This window comes from Lycium barbarum, chromosome 6 (assembly GCF_019175385.1).
Source record: "Lycium barbarum isolate Lr01 chromosome 6, ASM1917538v2, whole genome shotgun sequence".
Classification (NCBI taxonomy): domain Eukaryota; kingdom Viridiplantae; phylum Streptophyta; class Magnoliopsida; order Solanales; family Solanaceae; genus Lycium; species Lycium barbarum.
Genome location: NC_083342.1, coordinates 110615330 through 110636591, shown reverse-complemented (window position 1 = coordinate 110636591; position 21262 = coordinate 110615330). Strand labels below are relative to the sequence as shown.

At 36.0% G+C, this 21262-nt stretch overlaps 1 protein-coding gene across 1 annotated transcript; it reads left to right on the top strand.

The window, feature by feature from the left end:
* Positions 1 to 4878: 4878 nt before the first annotated feature.
* Positions 4879 to 20997, top strand: LOC132645449 (protein REDUCED CHLOROPLAST COVERAGE 1). Its single transcript, XM_060362433.1, has 25 exons — positions 4879 to 5172; positions 5574 to 5681; positions 5805 to 5866; positions 7631 to 7723; positions 7831 to 7903; positions 8067 to 8396; positions 8467 to 8516; positions 8739 to 8870; positions 9007 to 9048; positions 9183 to 9707; positions 9795 to 9952; positions 10440 to 10959; positions 11035 to 11097; positions 11214 to 11315; positions 11700 to 12014; positions 12615 to 12707; positions 12827 to 12928; positions 13136 to 13240; positions 13374 to 13507; positions 14648 to 14831; positions 16187 to 16318; positions 16694 to 16806; positions 17354 to 17441; positions 17899 to 20272; positions 20694 to 20997. The coding sequence occupies exons 2-24, from the start codon at positions 5618 to 5620 to the stop codon at positions 20104 to 20106; spliced, it is 5688 nt and encodes a 1895-aa protein (XP_060218416.1). The 5' UTR covers positions 4879 to 5172; positions 5574 to 5617; the 3' UTR covers positions 20107 to 20272; positions 20694 to 20997.
* Positions 20998 to 21262: the final 265 nt, after the last annotated feature.

The following is a 21262-nucleotide window of genomic DNA, read 5'->3' as shown; positions in this document are numbered from 1 at the left end:
AATTGAGACAATAAGGGGACAGGTTGTATTTGCTTAGTTTCCTTTCTCGGGCAGCACCTGGATGGACAATGATTTGTTTTTCAGTGTTTGAAAGCTATGCAGTCTCACCACTTGAGCTTTGACCCGCATTTGGTTGTACGGGAACTTGTTGTCCAGTTTCATCACTTGAACTGTGGCCAACGATCGGTTGTACTCCAACTTGCTGTTCAGTTTCATTAGTTGAACTTTGTCCGATTGTTGGTTGTACTCCAAGTTGGATTGGTATCTGAGAATCAGGAATCATCCACTGAGAGATCGTTACCGGGTTATCGTCCAGATTCTGAGGGGTCCTTAAACTTGACAAATCGGTTTGATCATCGCATGGTACTGGAGGAGGACCGAGAGGAATAACACATGCTAAAGGGCAGTTGACTAGCAAGTCCGCTACCATTTCCTCTAATGCGGTAAATTCAGCATTAGCATTCTTCATATCGCCGATTTGCTGAAATTCTAGAAATAAAAAACAAGAAAAAAACGACTGCTGTTTGTCAATTATTGCTTATCAAAACGATATGTGATTGGCACTTAAAAGCCACATTTCAGTACTTACATCAAAATTTAAATGGATTGGTGTTATGGGCACTCCATTTGTTTGTGCATCACTTTTAACTCCGGTTTCTTTATCCACATCAACAACAGAAATCGGATCATTAATTGGCAACCCAACTTTCTCAACCTAAAACAATAAAAACATGGTTCAAATGAATTTAAAGGCATCAGCAAAACGGATACACATATACACATGTATAGCACTGCTATAAAAGTTAAAAGTTTCATATAAATATAGACAAAATATATGATAAATATACCTGAAATATAGTAAACAGAAACCAGAATAAGTAACATTGAACATAATAATCAAAATACAATTAAAATATAGCCACAACATATATGAAAAACTAATATTAAAATATCAATCCAAAACAAATATAACACTACTGTTATATATAAACACAATCATAACAAAAATAACACAAATAGATACATAAAAAAGAACACTACTAACAAATCACCATGTGAAAACTATATATGTAAATACACTATAGGTAATACTAAACACAACTAAAATTCCAATATTTTCACTTTGAAAAATATACTGCAAATATAGCAAAGTGAAAGAAAAAATGAGTACCACTGGATGACTCCTCTGCGCGGAAGTGGCACCACCACCTTGATTCTCTTTGGTTGAAACCTTTACTGCACTGCCACTTTGATTCCCTTGAGAAATCCCACCATCACTATGTAAGTCAGCTTGCAACATTGTGTCTCCGACCTTTAAAATTTTCCAAAAGAAAATATAAAGTCTTCCAATAAATATGTCAAAATAACTTAAAAAGTAAATAATTTCCATTTTTAGTGTTGAGTTTTACCTTATCTGGTGTTTGATTGCCCTTTATTGCATCTAACAACTTTTTGAAGTTGTTATCCATGTAGTCAAACACCTACAGTTTTGAAACACAAAAAATAGAATTAGCATTGTTAATTACTTGACACAAGTACTGTGAAGTAAAAAAAATATATTGAAAACAAAACGCCTACTTCTTTCTTGAAAATCCGAATCTCTTCCCTTATCAGCTTAAACTCATCTGTTCGGGGTCCTATAGGTGCATCTGGTTTCCTTGTCCCTTTTATCCCATATTCCTTCCGTGATGGTTCTTTCCTGGAAGGAGGAATAGAAACTGGAATCTGTGTCCGTTTCTTGCCTCGCGGGGAATTAGAATTGACACTCCTTTGTTGTTGTTTGCCATTGGATAGATGCAGAGGTGTGGTACTAAAATCATCGTAATCATCGTCTACCAAATCAGTACCATGTACACCATCAACTCCATGTTTGACGTCTGGTATGTCATGTGCAACAGGAGGCAATTTAAGAATTTCCAACTCATGGGGTGTTGGCACAACTTCCTCAAATCTACAGAACTGTGAACAACAAAATATAGAAACTATATTACCATATATATCTACATTAGTAACATACTAAAAATATGAGGAAAATATAGTCAAAACATATTGATCACAAATGACTTATTTCATAAATATAGATAAAATATAATCAAAATATACTATGTAAAACAAACATATTAAAACAGTTAAATGGTAAAGGACACAAAACTGTTAAAAAACTGTTTTATCGGGTTTTCCATCAATCTCTTGAATTCTGGTTTTCCTTCCGTAGTCCGCCAGTTCAAAATTCTAGGAATTAAATTCCCCGTCTTAACTGCAATGGTTGACGGGACTTTTGAGCAACATTCGTACAACCATATTTGCATAGCAAGCGACAAACCATGAATCCTATAATATTTCTTAAAACCAGCATATTTTTGCCCGATGCTTACAACCAACTCTCTAAACGAATCTTTACCCCAAGGATACTCATTATATCTCCCGTCCTCTACACCATCAAAATAGATCCTTGGTATGTTTGTTGAGTTTGGCTCACCACAATGTACCCACGTATTTATGAAATACAATATTGCCATCTTGACTGCGTCATCCCCTTTATCATTCCAGACAGTCTTGTTGAAACACTCAATAAGCTCGTGTCTTTTAACTGGCAGTTGGTTCTCCTGATTTCTACCAAAATACTCAACCATAAGCCTATTCGGTTTTGAGTTATCATAAACAAAATCATTTTCATCAGATACACAATCTAGCCCAGTGATCAGTGCAAATTCTCTAAGGCCAAAACGCAGAACTTTACCATTTATTTCAAATGTAAAGCACCTATATGTACTACCCCTAAGTTCTTTGACCATAAAGCACTGAAAAATCTGTGCTTGTACATCCAATTGCTGCATTCTAAGATATTTACCAAAACAAGAATTCCTAAACACATCCATCTGTGGATCTGTTAGTTTGCCTCTAATATCTTGCATTACATTAACATTCGTGTATCTACACATAGATGGTACCACAGCAGGGTGCTTGGTAACCAAAAAATTTAGATACCTGAAACAACATGCCAAAAAACACGTATGATTGACAAAAAACAGTGAACACAAACAGGTAAAAAAGAGATCAACCAAAAATATATACAAATATAAAACAAAACAGTGATTGACAATGAAAAAATACAATCTAAGAGAACAATAAATATATATGAATATACCGAAAATATAATGACATATATCGACTGAATATGTAAATTACAGAGCTGTAATAACTGTCAATAAAATATACACAAATGTATTTAAAAATCTTAAAAATTACAGTTATGGTGAAGAACAATAAACACGAAATAACTGAAGAAACATGTGTAAAAAAAAAAAAAAACAGAAAATATACTTAAAATGCACATATAATATAGATCTGGTTAATTCACAGATCTATAATAACTGAACTAAAAAAAAAAAGAACTAAATATACTGAAAATACAACATAAATATACCTCTTCATCATCATTCTCATCCACATTATGTTTGGCTTTAGCAATTTTTTTGCCCTTAACATTAACAACATTGTCACCAGCCTTCCTCTTCTTTTGTTTCTCCATTTGAGAAACCCTTTTCACTTTTTCTTGTTGTTTACTCTTCGAATCAACATATTCCTTAGAATGCCTAGGATCGTTAATTCTTTTTGAAAGATTCTCAGCATAAGAGCCTGTAATGGCAGTTTCATGTTGAGAAATTCCCAAAGAACAATTAGGAATCGCACATTCGGGTTCTATACCTGTATTTCTCATCGGAGTAGAAGCTTTCTCAGTCATTTCAATTGAATCTAAGAAAAAACAACCAAGAACAAACACTGATAGACGATTACTTAGACTTGCATTCCTGATTCAAACGAACAAAAAAAACCCAAAATATAGGTTAAATACAAGGTGAAAAATTAAAAATCAGTATAGAATCTTACATTATTTTGGGAATTAGATTTGAAACATGAGTGAAATTAATGAGTAGTAAATTAGAAATAAACAAGAAAGTTGAAGAATTGTAAAACTGATTTGAAATTGGAGGAAAGTAATGGATTTGGTGAATAATGGCGTGTATTTAGGAGGTAGGAGAGAGACACATTTTTTTTTTGCTTAAATTTAGGGGAGTGGGAAGTTATCAGATGAGTGGTAAAAACATGGTTGCTATGTGAAGTAAATATGTTATATTTTAGCTACTAAATATAATTATTGAAAATTTTAGTTATGTTCCATAAATAGGTAATAATGGAAGCTATGTCAAGTAAATTTTACTTATCATTATAGTGGTAAATCTCGGTAACTTTACTGTTATAATTGTAAAGTTCAATTATTCTACTGTGAAAAAAAATATTTTTATGACTTTATTATTACAATCTGTGAAGTTTCTTGCTTTTATTGTTGTTGTAGTTAATGCATTTACTTTTACGTGACAAAAATAATTTATTTATTATACCATACATAAAGCTCATCAGTTTCAATTGCCACCTATCACCTTACAAAAACAAAAAAATTATTTGTAACAGAAAGATTATGTGTATATTTTGATCAATCATAGATAGTAATATGGTAACATTATCTAGATAACTATGAAAAATCCTCATGCTCAATATTCATCATTTTATCAAAATATTAGTAGTAGTCATTTTTTTCACATAGGATGAATTGGGTAGTAAGTGATAGGAAGGAAATTACACACAAGTCTATGTGAAAAGATGAATATCTAAGTGGTCCATGCCTTTTCTTCTCTCTGTCTCAAATGTTGCAGCTAGCAAGTTGGAATATCACCAGCCCTTATTTCATTTTAAAAAAATTGTAGTCTAATAAAATCTACAGAAACTGCCATAATATGTCATTATAATTCTGAAGTTAAATCTCAACCCTTCCTTCCTTATCATACACATTCATCTCTCTCTATATCCCCCACACAATTGTTTCCCCCCTTCTTTCTTTCTTTCTCCTCTACTGGCTGAGATTTCATTTCCATATTCAAAACCTCTAGTGAATGTACTGTTCCTTATCTTAAACCCCTCTCTATAAAATTCCCAGAGCTATCAATATCCCTAGCTACTGATAAACATACTTCATATTAATAACTTAATTATACTACACATTTATAGCAGGTGTGTGCTGTCTACTTCATTTTCATAGTTATTGAATGAAGCATTAAATACCCCTTTCTTGATTAAGCGGTGCACTTGTCGAAACTTCAGCTTTCCTATCAGGTAATTTTCAGCTACTTTGCTCGTGCATACATGCAAAATTACAAGCAGAATATAATACTTTATTTATTCGCTAATTCTTGCTTCTACTTCTAAACATTTCTTTCGATTTATTTAATCCAAATAAGGACTATGTGTATTTAATTGGTTAATTGGATTTAAGAATGAAGAAAACCATTGCAGAGACGGAGCCATGATATTGACACTTTCGGGTTTGGGTTCTACTCCTTTCAAGATTTTGGGTTTTAAATTAATAATATATACATATTCAATATTTTTTTTTGATACAGTTATAAGATTTGGACCAAGATTACTGGTTGAGCAAACCCGTAACCAAAACGCTAGCTCCGCCTCATTGGTACTGCAATAGTTTTATGTGAAATTTTGTGGTGGCATTTCTATAGGTAACATTTAAAGAATCTGAAAGTTCGAAAATTTGAGTTGGAAAATGGCACCCAACAAGAATGGTCGTGGCAAGACGAAGGGAGACAAGAAGAAGAAAGAAGAGAAGGGTATTAATTCTTTTTTTTCTGCGAGAACAATTTGAATTTAATTTGCATGTGTACATTTTAGCCTATATTAAGATAATTAATCTTTATTGCTTGCTAATATGTATTTTGTTTTTTGCTACTCAGTTCTTCCAGTTGTAATGGATATTACGATAAACCTTCCGGATGAGACTCAAGTTATTTTAAAGGTTTGTCATTTACTAAACAATTTTATTGCTTATGAAACACAAGGTTTAACGATATCTACAGTTGCCCGTGTCATTAATTTGTTTAATAGTTGGGTCCTTTTTTTTTTTCGAATTCTTTATCTTATTCGAGTACTTTTGTGTTAGTTTTTGGTTGATGTTCAACCAAGTTTATTGTTTTCCAAGAAAAGCAGATTCAGCCTCTGACAGCTTGGCTTTCTAATTTATCAATAGATATTCCAAAAGAAAAATATGAAGAGCTAAAGTTCTAATATTTTTCAAACAGTCGGTTACCCATCTCAAGATTTCATTGGTTACTTGCATAAGCACAACTCTTCAAATCTTACTTTTTATATAGATTAATTTACGAAATTGAATGGTTGATAAACAAAGTTAGTAAAAGTCGTAGACATTGTTTTAAAAGGCAGTGTCAGGACTCGCCCCGGGGCTCGCCTCGGGGCAGGGCAGTGGCAAAACGCCCTGGGGCTAACGTGCGGGGCTTAGTTCCTATGAGGCTTACGCCCTAAGCACCCAACCGTACGCCCTAAACACGCCTAACGCCCAACGCCCAGGGCTCGCCTAACAGTTCTTACACAAATTATATTTTAAATTTCTTAATTAAAATCATTCACCCTCATAATTGTTTAACAAAATAATGATACTTAATAGTTTTTCATCTATAGAAATAGAAGATTGGGTGTAACTCATATAACAAGTCGTAGTATTGGATATTTACTATTTGAGAACGTCGTGAGGGTGAATATCACTTAATTTTTTAAAAAAAAACACATAGCGGAATTGTACATTTTCACTTGTCATTGGTCATAAGTCCTATGTATCAGAATTATCATATAATTTACTTTTTGTTCATGAAGAAGTTATGTTTTAATTGTAATATTGATAAATTTTATTGATTATTTGCTTATAGGGAGATAAAATGAATAGTATGATAGTAATAGTATTTTAAGAAACTGTGTTTTTTTTCGTGTTTGAAAGTTAAAATGTTAGAATTGTTTTGCATTTCATAATAGCTTTTATTTTATTGTATTGTTTATACTTGTAAAATTATGTTATATATAATTACAAGTTATAAGCGGTGTATAATGGATTGCTTTGATCATGTTTTTGTGAGGATCAAGCGCGCGCGCGCTCACACACACACACACACACACACACACACACACACACACATATATATATATATATATATATATATATATATATATATATTTCATTTATTTACAGTTTTCTTTTATTTTTTTATGTAATTTTACCTATTTAAAAATATTTATTGTAATTATATTATTTGAAGAAATACTAAAAATTAAATACCCATGGGGCTTACGCCCTGTGCCTCGAGGCTTACGCCTCGTCGAGGCATATGTAAAACGCCCCGCCTTACGCCCCCGCCTTTTAAAACACTGGTCGTAGAAACAAAGGTCATATGGTCGACACACAAAGTTAAGAGAAGTCGTAGAAATAAGAGTCATATATCAGTCATAGCAACGTATACGCAATAAATAGTGTTTTATGATAATAAAATGTTCTGTGAATTGACATAAAATAAATTCATGACGTGGAGTATGGATAAGGTATGCTCAACTTTTATTTTATTGTTAACCTTTTCATTTAATATTGATTTTTCTACAACATTGCTACATGACTATTGCTATTAGGTTAAATATATTATTATTAATATTTTTTTCTTCTTCAAAATATCTTCTATTTTGTTAAATAATTTTAACGGTTTTTGTTTTGTTTGAGCAGGGAATATCTACAGATAGGATTATCGATGTTCGTCGATTACTATCAGTGAACACAACAACTTGTAATATCACCAATTTCTCACTGTCTCATGATGTAACGGCCGTCAATATTCTCTTATCTGTTTCCTTAACGAGTACCATTAGATTTTTACTTTTTTTAATCAACATTTGATTTTTTACTGTTGTTCCCACTTTTAACAGTTAAGGGGTCCACGTTTAAAAGAAACAGTGGACGTTTCCGCACTGAAGCCCTGCATCCTCACTCTTGTCGAAGGTAAAAAATTTCAGAACTAGAACGTCGTCGTATAGAATATTTCTATATTTTTCCAATGTAGGATATTCCTATTTTAGGAAAGTGGTCCCAGGTTTATCATTTCTCGAAATTAGGTAAACCCAACTTTACCCTCAAACATTTTAATTATTTCCTTTTTTGACAGAGGACTACGATGAAGAAAGCGCAACGGCGCACGTTAGAAGGCTGTTGGATATCGTCGCTTGTACAACGAGTTTTGGGCCGTCAGGCAAAGAGTTGAAAACCGACTCAAGCAAGAATGCGCGGGGTGCGCAGGATAACAAGAGCGCCAAAAAATCCAACAAGTCTCGGGGAAATGATAAGTCATCGTCGCCGCCACAAACGCCGTCTCCGGCGGCTCAACAGCTAGGTAAAGATGCGGCGGACGTGGACGGAGAGATGAGCAACACGTGTCCTAAGATTGGAAGCTTCTATGAGTTCTTCTCGCTTTCTCATCTCACTCCTCCTCTTCAGTGTAATGCTCTCTCACTCTTATCGTCTATCTTGTTGTGATTAAAATGAAAACTAATGTTAGTTTTTTGCAGTCATAAGAAGAGCAACAAGACAGCAAGATGATCATCTTTTCTCTCTTGAAGTAAGCAAGCGCACAGCTTCTTTATTTCTTATAGCATGTACGGCCAAACTTTTGAAATCAAACTTATTTTAAAAAGTGCAGCGTTTGTGTTTGATCAATTAATTTAAAAATACATTTATTAGTGTTTGGTCAAACTTTTAAAAAGTATTTCTATGTGTTATGATTTCAGATATGATTTAACCATAAATTAACAGATTGATGTGCATTTTTCATTGTTTATAGGTGAAACTTTGTAATGGAAAGCTGGTTATCATTGAAGCTTGCAAAAAAGGATTTTACAACTTTGGAAAGCAAGGGATTCTTTGTCACAATCTTGTTGATTTATTGAGACAACTCAGTAGAGCATTTGACAATGTGAGCTTAGGCAGATTCTCTACCTTTTAATTACAGTCATGCTAGTTTTTGTCTTGTTTCCTTGTAAGGATATATATATATATATATATATATATATATAGTTGTTGAAGTTGACACTGTTCGTCCCACTTTTCAGGCTTACGATGATCTCATGAAAGCATTCTTAGACCGTAATAAGGTGCAGTTCATGATTTCCCTGACATGTTTCATCACCTTAATTTTTCTAAATCTGATTTCAAACTGTGAATGTTTTCTTCATTCGTTTAAGATTCTCCAACCCGGGGGTCTAAACTGTTTTTCTTCTTAATACAGTTTGGGAATCTTCCCTATGGATTCCGAGCCAACACATGGCTTATACCACCTGTGGCAGCACAGTTGCCAGCAGTCTTTCCACCTCTACCTGTGGAGGACGAAAACTGGGGAGCAAATGGAGGTGGTCTAGGCCGAGATGGAAAATATGATTTGTTACCTTATGCCAATGAATTCTCGAATGTTGCATCCATGCCTTGTAAGACAACAGAGGAGAGGCAGATCCGAGACAGGAAGGCATTTCTTCTTCATAGTTTATTTGTTGATGTCGCCATTTTCCGAGCCATTTCAGCTGTAAAGCATGTCATGGAGAATGTTAAACCAGGTCATTGTGATTCGAATGGAGAAATCATCTTTAACGAGACAGTTGGGGACTTGAGCATCTTTGTTACCAAAGATGCTTCGAATGCTAGCTGCAAAGTAGATACCAAAATTGATGGATTTCAAGCAACTGGAATAGCTATGAAGAATCTCATGGAAAGAAATTTATTGAAGGGGATAACTGCTGATGAAAATACTGCTGCCCATGTAAGAAAGTACTTATAAAAATGATGTGGTTATACTTCTGATATAGTGCATCTGATTGGAAAAAAACTTGCTGCATTTTCAATTCAGGATATTGCTACTTTAGGTGTTTTGAATGTAAGGCACTGTGGTTACATTGCAACTGTAAAAGTTCAAAGAAAAGAAAATGACAAAGTGGGCAGCCCACTGCAAAGCATGGAACTTCCTGATCAGCCTGATGGTGGTGCAAATGCCCTCAATATCAACAGGTATAGCTTGAATTTTTTCATAATAAGCCAACAAGTAATAGTAGTTTATTGATCTCTTTCTGTTGTGGTTTCACGAAGTAAACAATAAACATTTTTTTCTTTTTTGACTGTTATAAGCTGAAGATAAAGTTATGTTGAGCTCTTGAACAAAAATTTCTTTAGTTCGATAAATTGGGATTCTCATTCTGTTTCAGCTTTTAGAAACTGAAGTTTGTAGGAGGAAGAAATTATCATGGAGGAGAAGTCTTTAAGTATGAGCTTTTTCCAAAATAAAACAACTGCCTTCTGATACCTTCTTTCTTTGTTCTGATGATATAGTGCTGTAAAATACTTCTTGGTCTTCGATCCCTTAAAGAGTCTGTCATTTTGGTGTCATCTTCACCATTTCACTGGTCGCGTATTTAATAGCAATTTGTTAGTGGATGGTGCATTCATCTTCTCAAGACTTAATTTTCTATTTTTCTTACTTTAGCATGTTATCTTGCAGTTTACGCTTGCTCCTTCACAAGAAAGTGGATAACAAGGTAATGCATTCAAAACCTACAGAAACTGAAGAGACAGATTACTCTCAGGCATTTGTAAACAGAATACTAGAAGAGAGTCTTACCAAACTTGAAGAAGAGAAAATAGAAGGTGACTCTTTCATCAGATGGGAACTTGGTGCATGCTGGATACAGCACTTACAAGATCAGAAGAAATCAGAGAAGGACAAGAAACCCCCCATTGACAAGACAAAAAATGAGATGAAGGTTGAGGGGCTTGGAATACCTCTTAAGTCCCTTAAGAACAGAAAGAAGAGCACAGATGGAACTAACGTAGAATCCCAGTCTGAAAGCTTCAAATCTGTCTCAGAGGGTGTTGGTGGGGGATCAGAAAAAGCTGTCCTGCAGTCTGGAGAGTCTCAGTTTGAGAAGGATACGGATCAAAATCAGGTCGTCCTCAAGGCATTGTTGTCTGAGGCTGGTTTTACAAGGTTGAAAGAGTCAGAGACTGGACTTCACCTTAAGGTAGAATTCTTTAAATATTTTGATAGATTACGAGAAGGCCTTTAACGTCTTCTAACTACTTAATGCTGCTGACAGTCTTTGGAAGAGCTGATTGATCTGTCACAGAAGTATTACAATGAAGTTGCCCTACCAAAGCTGGTAAGACATAAAATAGTATTGTGTATATATAAACCTATAATGAAAATTGTATGATAGATGCATCAATTTGTGACAAGTGGTATCTTAGCTGTGTTTCATTTCACAATGCATTGCAGGTGGCTGATTTTGGCTCTTTGGAACTCTCACCAGTAGATGGTCGAACCTTAACTGATTTCATGCATACCCGGGGTCTACGTATGCGTTCTCTTGGACAAGTAGTAAGTCTCATTGGTCATTTTTCTACCCTTAGTGATTTTCTCCTTATTTATGTCTCTGTGTGTGTGTGACACATATATTTTTCCACTTAATCTTCAATTTCTGTCGTGTCTTCTATCTCCAGGTCATATTTTTTTTTTTTTTTACCTGAATATATTAATTGCACTGAGATTATCAGATATAGATGTTGAATTTTGTTAGACCTGTCAAAAGGTTTGAAAATTATCTGAAAGTTGAATTTCTCATTCTTTATCTCCTTCCTAGTGCTACATTGATCTGGTTTGAGATCATATAAATCCTATGTGCAACTGTAAAACCATAGTAGGCCGATTTTATCTCATTAAGCTGCGCCTGAAATGATCCTCGCTCTTTTTTTTCTTGGGCAGGTTAAACTTTCTGAGAAGTTATCACATGTGCAATCTCTTTGTATACACGAGATGATAGTCCGAGCTTTTAAACATATTCTGCAAGCAGTTATTGCATCGGTTGTTGACGTTGAGGATATGGTTGGGATAATTGCTGCTGCTTTGAATATGATGCTTGGGGTACCTGAAAATGACGATCCAAATGAGTACGGCGTCGATTCTTTGATCTGGAGATGGCTGGAATTATTTTTGAAGAAGCGATATGAATGGGATGTTGGCAGCCTAAATTACAAAGATGTGAGGAAATTTGCAATCCTTCGTGGTTTATGCCATAAGGTAATTGAAACTCTTGTTCTGAGCAATTAAGAATGACCTCGGTGTGGGAGCATTGCATGTGTAGTTTCTGTTTGTTCCTCCGTTATAATCCTTTTCCACAATTTTTTAAAAAGATCTTTCATTTAATGTCGTTTGTAATGAAATGATGAAAAGTTGAACAGTTATCATTCAGTAAACATTATACATCAAACATTTGTCTTAACATTTGTCTTTGAGTGGTTGCATTTGATGGACTTGGTACCTTTCTTTTGAGAATGCATTGAACACTTGGATTTTTGCCATCTTTGAAATTGAAAAAAAAAAAAAAAAGTTCGTCAAAAAATAAAAAGAAATTCATTGTCAAAATAAATAAATAAAAAGAAATTGAAGAAATATGTTTGCCGAGACATTGTGATCTGACTAGCCAATTGTAAAGAAGGTATATGAGTTACATGTATGTTTTATTTAGTGTCGCTTGTTGGTGCGTCAATTCGTTAAATATTTAACTTGGGCAAGGATATAAATCTTGTGCAGATAAACTTGAATACTTTAGTGATGGAAATGAATTATTTCAGTTTTGTGCTATAGACAAGAACACTTACAAGTACTTTTTCTGTCTAGGTGGGAATTGAACTGGTTCCAAGAGATTATGATATGACTTCCTCAAATCCTTTTCAGAAAGTAGACATTGTCAGCCTAGTACCAGTGCATAAGGTGATAATGCAACCCTGTCAATGTCTTCGATACTAGGAGATATTACTGAATTCTCTTTTGTTCCAACTTACCAATTTTTTTCTACTTCCCCTTGTATCTTTGTGTCTCCTTTTCTGCAGCAAGCTGCTTGCTCTTCTGCAGATGGAAGGCAGCTTTTGGAATCATCCAAAACAGCTCTGGATAAGGGAAAACTTGAAGATGCTGTCAGCTATGGGACTAAGGTAATTGATTTTCTAGATAGAAAAAAGTTGTATATTACATTCTCCATTCTTCCGATTGAAACTTTCTATTGTGGAGAAACCAAGTTATATTGGTGGGCTTCACGACCCCATGGCTTCTTAGATTTCTTCCTTTTGTTGGTCTTGGATATACAATGATATATTTTTTCATACCATGTGACAAATGCTGCATTTTTGTGGTGCTTTCAGGCTCTCGCCAAGCTGGTCGCAGTATGTGGTCCATACCATCGAATGACAGCTGGAGCTTATAGCCTTCTTGCTGTTGTTCTGTATCACACCGGTGATTTTAATCAGGTATTCTTTAGAAGCTTGTCAGCATAGACCTCCTTGGTCCTACATTGTTACTTTTTCTGCCTGTTATAACTACTCTTGACCTCTATCCATATTCAACTCCTAAATGTGTTGATGATGGTGGTATCCATGACAGGCCACAATCTATCAGCAAAAGGCCTTGGACATAAATGAAAGAGAGTTGGGTCTCGATCACCCAGACACCATGAAAAGTTATGGTGATCTTGCAGTTTTCTATTACCGACTTCAACACACAGAGTTGGCTCTCAAGTATGTTTATTTCTGTTAGATTTCCAGTACTTCAAATTTATCTGATGGTGCCAACAACTAAAATAAGCAAAAAAAAAAAAAAAGAATATACAAGCAAAAAGAAAAAAGAAAAAGAGAAAGAACAAGCTATCGATATGGAGTTGGAGGTTCATTATCCTAAACTAGACATTTTGCTGTCTTTTCTGATTATCATTTTGTCAATGGTCATCTATGCTTCTTAGTTACTCCCCCATCCCAATAGGACTATGAAAGTGGCATAGTTTCTTCGGGCTGTCTCGATAAACTTGTCATCTTCGCTTAGATGGCAAGTTACTCCCTTTCAACTATTCAAGCTAATAAAAGAAAAATACTATTGTACTTTATATTAGTCAAAACTTGGTGTGGCTTGGTGCCAACTGAATGCTCCACATTTTGCATTTCGAACCATTATTTTAAAATTTTATCCAAGCTCAATATCATTCATTATCTTACTCCTAATAACTGAACAGGTCAAACACGGTCTTCTGTAATGCGATGGAGTAATTATCTGATTGACATAAAATGACCTAAAACTTGCTTCAAATACCAACAATAACAATACTAGTGCTAGCCGACCCCAACTTGTTTTGAACTGGAGCTTAGTAGTCGTTGCTTTTAGAATTTTTATATCACTATTACAGAAACGATTTGGACAATTATGTTTAGTCTAGCACAGAGATACAATCTAGTTGCTAGCTTGATTCATGACGAAATGTTACATAATGTCAGTGGGAAAGAGGTTTGCCAATAGCTGTCTAGGCGTGAAGTTGATATAGCAGTGGTACTTAATCAAGCTTGTGAAATAAATATGATAGATTGAAATTTGATTGAGGAATATGATCTTGGGTGACAGTTCAAATAATGGAGTTTGCGTAGGCGGTTAGATTATGTAGACAAGATTTTAGGCTCACTTGTACTAAATCAACTTGGTAAAATAAGAAGGAAAAATACTAAATCAACACGGCGAAAACTTTTACTCTCCCAATAATGAAAGATTGTATCACTCATATCTGTTCCCCACTTTTGACAATAAATAGTAATGCTTGAATATTTGTTTTGATTCTTTTCACTTTTTCCCCGTTGTTATTCACACTATGGAAATTTCCCATTTACATTTTACAGGTATGTAAAACGAGCTCTTTATTTGTTGCATCTCACATGTGGTCCCTCACATCCAAACACTGCGGCGACATATATTAACGTGGCTATGATGGAGGAAGGGCTCGGTAATGTGCATGTTGCCCTCAGATATCTCCATAAAGCTTTGAAGTGTAACCAAAAGTTACTCGGTCCAGACCATATTCAGGTTCCTTTCTTCTTCCTCCGGAGCTTATAAGTATTTTTAAGCTTTCACAGCTCCCTATAGTTCTCTAGGCTTGTCAAACTAAAGTGGCCTTATTCAGAAAAAAAGTGACCTCTTATTTCCTAGTTTGTGAGATGAGTATCAACCTGATTGACAAAAAGGGGCTGGATTCGGGGTAGTTTTCATGTCAAAGAGTGTACTTGAGTATATGTGTTAGTCTGTCCATCAACTTCTATGGATGCGTATTTTACTATAGGAAAAGAAGTAATGCCATTCAAGTAATTGTTTCTGATGTCTATTGCCTGGCTATCGGGCTAAGGTGTTCACAAATAAGCATCAGTGCAGGTGGATGGTTTCATTTTCTTTTCTTTGTGATTTGATATCTGTCACCTGTCATTGACCCTAGATACTCTTAAGATGTGCAAGACATGCTAACTACTAGACTTGCAGACCTAAAAGTCCATTCAATGTTCCATTTACTTTTTGTCTTCTCATATTTATCATTTTAAGCGAGTAACTTCAGTGTGATCTTAAACAAATGACCTTTCTTAAGGCTTTGTCTTGGATTAGGCTTCAAAGTGAGTACTCATTGTTAGCACATCGAGTTCCCAAAATGAGAAAAGGAAATAGGGTTTAATCGTGAACCCGTTCCACCCTTTATAGTAATTGTCATTGAGCTGAAGACAGGTCCAAATTGCTTCTCCACCAGTCCATAATAGTCATATTTATTGCAATGAAGGACTTCATTGACAATCTTCAGTATACTACTCCCTCCGGTTCAAAAAGAGTGTCCACTTAACCTTTATTTTTTCCTTCAAAAAGAGTGTCCACTTATCAAATCAAGAAAAAATTCACCTTATTTTTTCAGATTTGCCCTTATTAAGTGCTATGTGACCAAAACCCAATACCTATTTAATTAGGTCAAATTACATCTTTTTGCCTAGGAGTTAGTATTTTCTTAAGGGGTGTGCAAAACATTAAGTGGACACTCTTTTTGAAACGGAGGGAGTAATAGCCTAGATTGGGATGTTTGAAACTATGTAATCTCTATCAGAAACTCAGAACATGGTGTGCTTGTTTTTGTTTTGGTAGTCTAGCTAATAAAACTATACTTGTCTTGTTTGGTTCAAGCTTGCATGGTGTTGTGTTTTGAACTTGGTTGGACATATGGAAGATTGAAACCTTCCAGTTATTAAACCAACTCCGTCACTATATTGAAGTTCTTGGATACTATGTCTTAGTTTGTTGCGACATAATTAAATGCCCTTCATCTCTGATGAACCTGGTTAATTGTCTCTACAGATTATTGCGTACACCTCTCTCTAATCTAGTTATCTTTGTGCCTCTGTGATTTCCAGACAGCTGCAAGTTACCATGCTATAGCAATTGCACTCTCTTTGATGGAGGCTTATCCTTTGAGTGTTCAGCATGAACAAACAACCTTGCAGATACTTCGAGCAAAGCTTGGTCCAGATGATCTTCGCACACAGGTTTAACTTCTGTCTATCGCACATGTACACAATCAGTAGGCCCACTCTTTTGCTCCCTATAAAAGATGGATGAACAAATTGCATTCGCTGGCACTTTACTTTCTTTGCTTTTTCCTTGTGAAGTTATAATACCTCAAATCAATAGCAATCAGTGCTTTACACAGACAAAGTTTCTTATGGGTAACTACTAAAGGTACAACTCTAGATGTTTCTAACTAATTTAATTAGGTTGTATTTAAATGTCATATCATCTCTATTTTGGTGAAATCTAAGTGATGGATTAGTGATGAAACTATTGAAATACGATATAGGTATTTTGTTTTTACTTCAGCCATGTATTTTCATAATTTCAAAATTTTCTGATCTTTGCTGAAGGATGCTGCTGCGTGGCTTGAGTATTTTGAGTCAAAGGCTTTTGAACAGCAAGAAGCTGCTCGGAATGGAACTAAGAAGCCTGATGCATCAATAGCTAGCAAGGGTCATTTGAGGTAAATGCATGCATTTTGCTTAAATTAAATCTTTTTGGTAGACTTAATGAGTAAACAGACAACGTTAATTTCTGTGCTAGCTCTTATTAGACTGCAAGATAATGTAATTACTGAAGGACTTGAATCATCATTGTCTGCCAGAGCATATGTTTGATATTTCTTTTGCCCACTGTCTAGTCCTTTTGCTTTGAAATTAGAGGATATGTTCACTATGGCTTCATGTTCAATCTCTTCGATTTATGCTCAAAGGCATCCTGATTATTTTATTGAACCAATGCCTGCAATCCATCTATTCATATTTCGTTATGGCACTCCATTTGGTGTGTTTTTTTCGCTTAAAGATCCTCAGTTTAAGGAAAATGAATTTGTCTAGGAAGGACAATGTTCAATGGCTGCCAATGTAAAAGTTTTATGTTTCCTGACTAGTAATTGCATAAATTTTATGCACATAGGATTTCACAAAAATGTACAAGCAGATAGCCATACTCTAGATAACAGTAAGTAAACTATTTCAGTTTTAACCTTGTGGTGACATACTCTGTTGCAGTGTGTCAGATTTGCTCGACTACATCAATCCAAATCCTGATGCCAAAGGGAGAGATGTTGGATCAAAAAGAAAAGGTTTTGTCTCAAAGGTATGTGGTGCTTAGAATACAATAAATTTGTTCTTGCTTATGCTTTTCCAATACGTATCAGCATGAATGTGAACATGGAAATAAGCTTCAACGAAGTCGTTCATCTTATGAAACTTGTTATAAAATAAGCAGAAGCAATTATGCTCTTTCTGGAAGGTCTACCATCTATAATACCAGTCTGGAAGAGGAGAGGGAATGAGTGAACTAGTTTAAAAGAAAACTGGTAATGTTTAGAAGCTTTGAAATGTTTCAGGCACTCTAAGGTCTGTTTGTCTTTCCTGTTCTCTTTCCCCTAAGTAGGCACTGTAGCTTGAAACTTGAGGCTCACATTGAATATGCCTGATAAACTACCTATCATGCTTCCCCACGGAATGTGCAAATACTGCTCCATATATGGTAAAGTGGACATGTTCCCCCTTTCTTATCCTTTTTTCTTTTCTGCCATATTTTTTTTCAGGCTTTTATTTCTCAGGTGAAGGGAAAAACTGATCAAAGCAATGTTGCCATACCAAACTCTGACACTTCTAAAGATGTCCTAAAAGAAGAGTCAGATGAGGAGAAACAAATTGTCGAAGATCATACTGATCCCAAGATTAATATGAAGCCCATTGACACAGTAATTGAATCCCATCACAATAGAGATGGTGGAATTGCTGAGAACAAACCCATCCAATCTGGGCCCTTGCTGAAGGAAGCTTCAATTGAGAAGTCTATGGTCCGTGAAGTCTTATCTGAACCTTCTGCTGAAGCAGATGATGGATGGCAGCCAGTGCAGAGACCAAGGTCAGGTGGTTTCTATGGACGAAGACGAAGGCAGAGGCGTCAAACCATCAGTAAGGTCATTGGTTACCAGAAAAAGGACTCAGTTTCTGATGTTGAGCCTGCTAAATTGAAGAATAACTATCAAGCTAGTAAATATTATGTCTTAAAGAAACGGACATCTCCAGGAAGTTATGCAGATTATTACATAGCAAAAGGTCAAACTCCTGGTACCAAACTTGGTCGAAAAGTCATAAAAGCTGTAGCCTACCGTGTAAAGTCTGTGTCATCTTCTGTGAAAGATGCTGTTCCTGAGATCTCCACAACTGGAGGAGATGTGTTAACTACTTCATCAGAGCAGGTCCAAGTTTCTGCAACAAGAGAGGTTGGATCACTATCAAAGAGAAGTTCGATAGTAAACCTAGGAAAATCTCCTTCCTATAAGGAAGTAGCACTTGCCCCACCAGGTACCATCTCTATGTTGCAGGAGAGAGTTTCTGAAGATAAAATTCCTGATAATCAAGACGGTCTGAAACTTGGCGAGGAGAGCAATGGAGCAGAAGAAAATTCCAAAGTAATGAGAAGAGATGCGGAATCCATCAAGAAAGAGAACATTCAGGATCTTGTTACAGCTTTTGCTGATCAGGAAAAAAGTGAAACAGTAGCTACTGACAAAAAAGAAGAAATTCAAATGAGTGATCTCAAAGGTGGTGAAATTTCAGATGTGATATCTACAAATGCATCTATTCAACCCGGCCATGTTGATGTTATTCCAATGGAACAGGGTACTGTCGAGACTCGTAATGTTCCTACTTCTGACAATTCTCCCAAAGTGGATCCCTGTGAAAAGGACTCATCATGTAATTTAAATCCTAGCTGTATCTCGAATATGACCTTGCAAGATATGGATCATCTGAAGGTACAAGCTGCGTCATCGCCTACAAGTGATGCAAGTCGAGAATTGTCCAGAAAGCTATCCGCATCAGCAGCACCATTCAGCCCGTCACCAGCTGTTCCCCGCATAGCACCATTACCTATGAACATTACTCTCCCTTCTCCTCCTGGAACACGACCACCTGTTGGCCCTTGGCCAGTGAACATGTCTCTTCATCAAGGACCACCTTCCATGTTGCCCAATCCAATGTGCTCCTCCCCTCATCACCTGTACCCTTCACCTCCACACACCCCAAACATGATGCACCCATTGCGCTTTATTTACCCTCCATATTCTCAACCCCAGACGTTACCTCCAAATACATTCCCCATGAATAGCAGCACTTTCCATCCGAATCATTATGCTTGGCAATGCAATATAGCTCCTAATGCATCAGAGTACGTTCCTACCACAGTTTGGCCTGGCTGCCACCCAGTCGAGTTTTCTGTCTCACCACCCGTGATTGAGCCCATAATTGACTCAGTTTCCGCTGCTAAGGAGCCATCTGATAATCCTGAAAGCATTAGTTTGACAACAAGCTTACCGGTAGATCTCAACACTGGGGATGTAGTCAAGGAAGAAGTAAATCTTCCAGCATCAGAAACGGTGGGGAGCTTAGCTGCGGTTGGATCAGAAAAAGAGAGAACAAGCAGCACCTCAGATTCACATGTTGTTACCCTGTCCAGTGATCAATCAAAAGAGGACAATGGATCAAATGAGAAGGCCGGAAGTTGCAGTGATAATTATGTGCAGAGAAATCTTACGGAGACTGATAATGAGAAGACCTTCAACATTTTGGTACGGGGCCGGAGGAACCGCAAACAAACTCTAAGAATGCCAATAAGTTTGCTCAAGAGACCATATTCTTCTCAGCCCTTCAAAGCTGTATATAGCAGGGTTATAAAAGAGACTGAGGTTCCCAGGTCTACCAGCTTTGATCCACATGAACATGGCATAGCTACTGCTACTTGAGGAGGTTCTTATGTTTTTTACCAGATAACCCTAGCAGGATGGTCTATTGAAGCTGAGTATACATATCCGTTGGTCGTGTATCATGACTGCTGGAATTTACTGCTGTTCCAATTCTCATGGCTTTGATGTCCGTTGGCTTTCAGACTATGCCTCAGTTAACTTGAAGGTTAGTTCTCTGCACGAGATAATACTCTCCTCACCAAGGTCATTCTTTTCTGCTAATTGGGCAAAAAGATCATCCTTTGCTCAGTCTTCCATTTACCTTTGGGTAAAGTAGAGATACATCTAGCTTCTTCTGGACCAACCTCCCGTCGAGATAACATTAATGGAATAATTTACCTTTGAGATACAGTAGAATTCTAAAAGATTCAGTGGGTGACATATCAGTAAGCGAATAGGCTAAGTTGTAGCCTCATGTAGCAAATGGTAGCAATCCCATATCCTTCTATAGAAAGACTCCAAGAAATGATCGAAATTGTATACCGTATGGCGCTATATTTTCAGTTCTTTGATCACATCTGATATTAATTTAGTCCTAGCGACAATGCATGGTTTCTGCTTATAGTGTTTTTTTTATTGATATGCAGGTTTACTCTCAACATACTTTTTGACGCTAAAGGAGTTGTCTTTTTTATGTAAGCTTCACAGTTTGGTTAGAACATTTTTTTAGGAGCATAGTGCAATATAAAATTAAACGCTTTCTTGTCATGTTTCTAAGTTGCTAGTGATTATTGGTTTCACTGACTTGTATACGTTACCGAATTTTTCTTAGACTGCTCCAACAAAGTATATCTGCATCTGATCTAGGACTTGCAGAGTTGTATGCAATACATTCTGCTCTAAGTTCAATCTAAAATGATTTGAAATGAAATCTGAGATTTTTGAATTCGATTTGGATGGAGTTATGGGAAGTCTTAATTGCCTGTAGAGACCATTTAACCAAATTGCCTGTGCTGACTTCGTCATCGACCAGGTGTTACTCTTTTGTCTCTCTTTTCAGGAATGAGATTTATTGTTTCTGTTCTCTCTCTCTCTCTCTCTCTCTCTCTCTCTCTCTCTCTCTCTCTCTCTCTCTTTCTCTCTCTCTCTTATTGTATCATATAGTAGTGTTTCTTTCTGATTCTGGCATGAATTAGTCTCACTTTCTAATGGGATG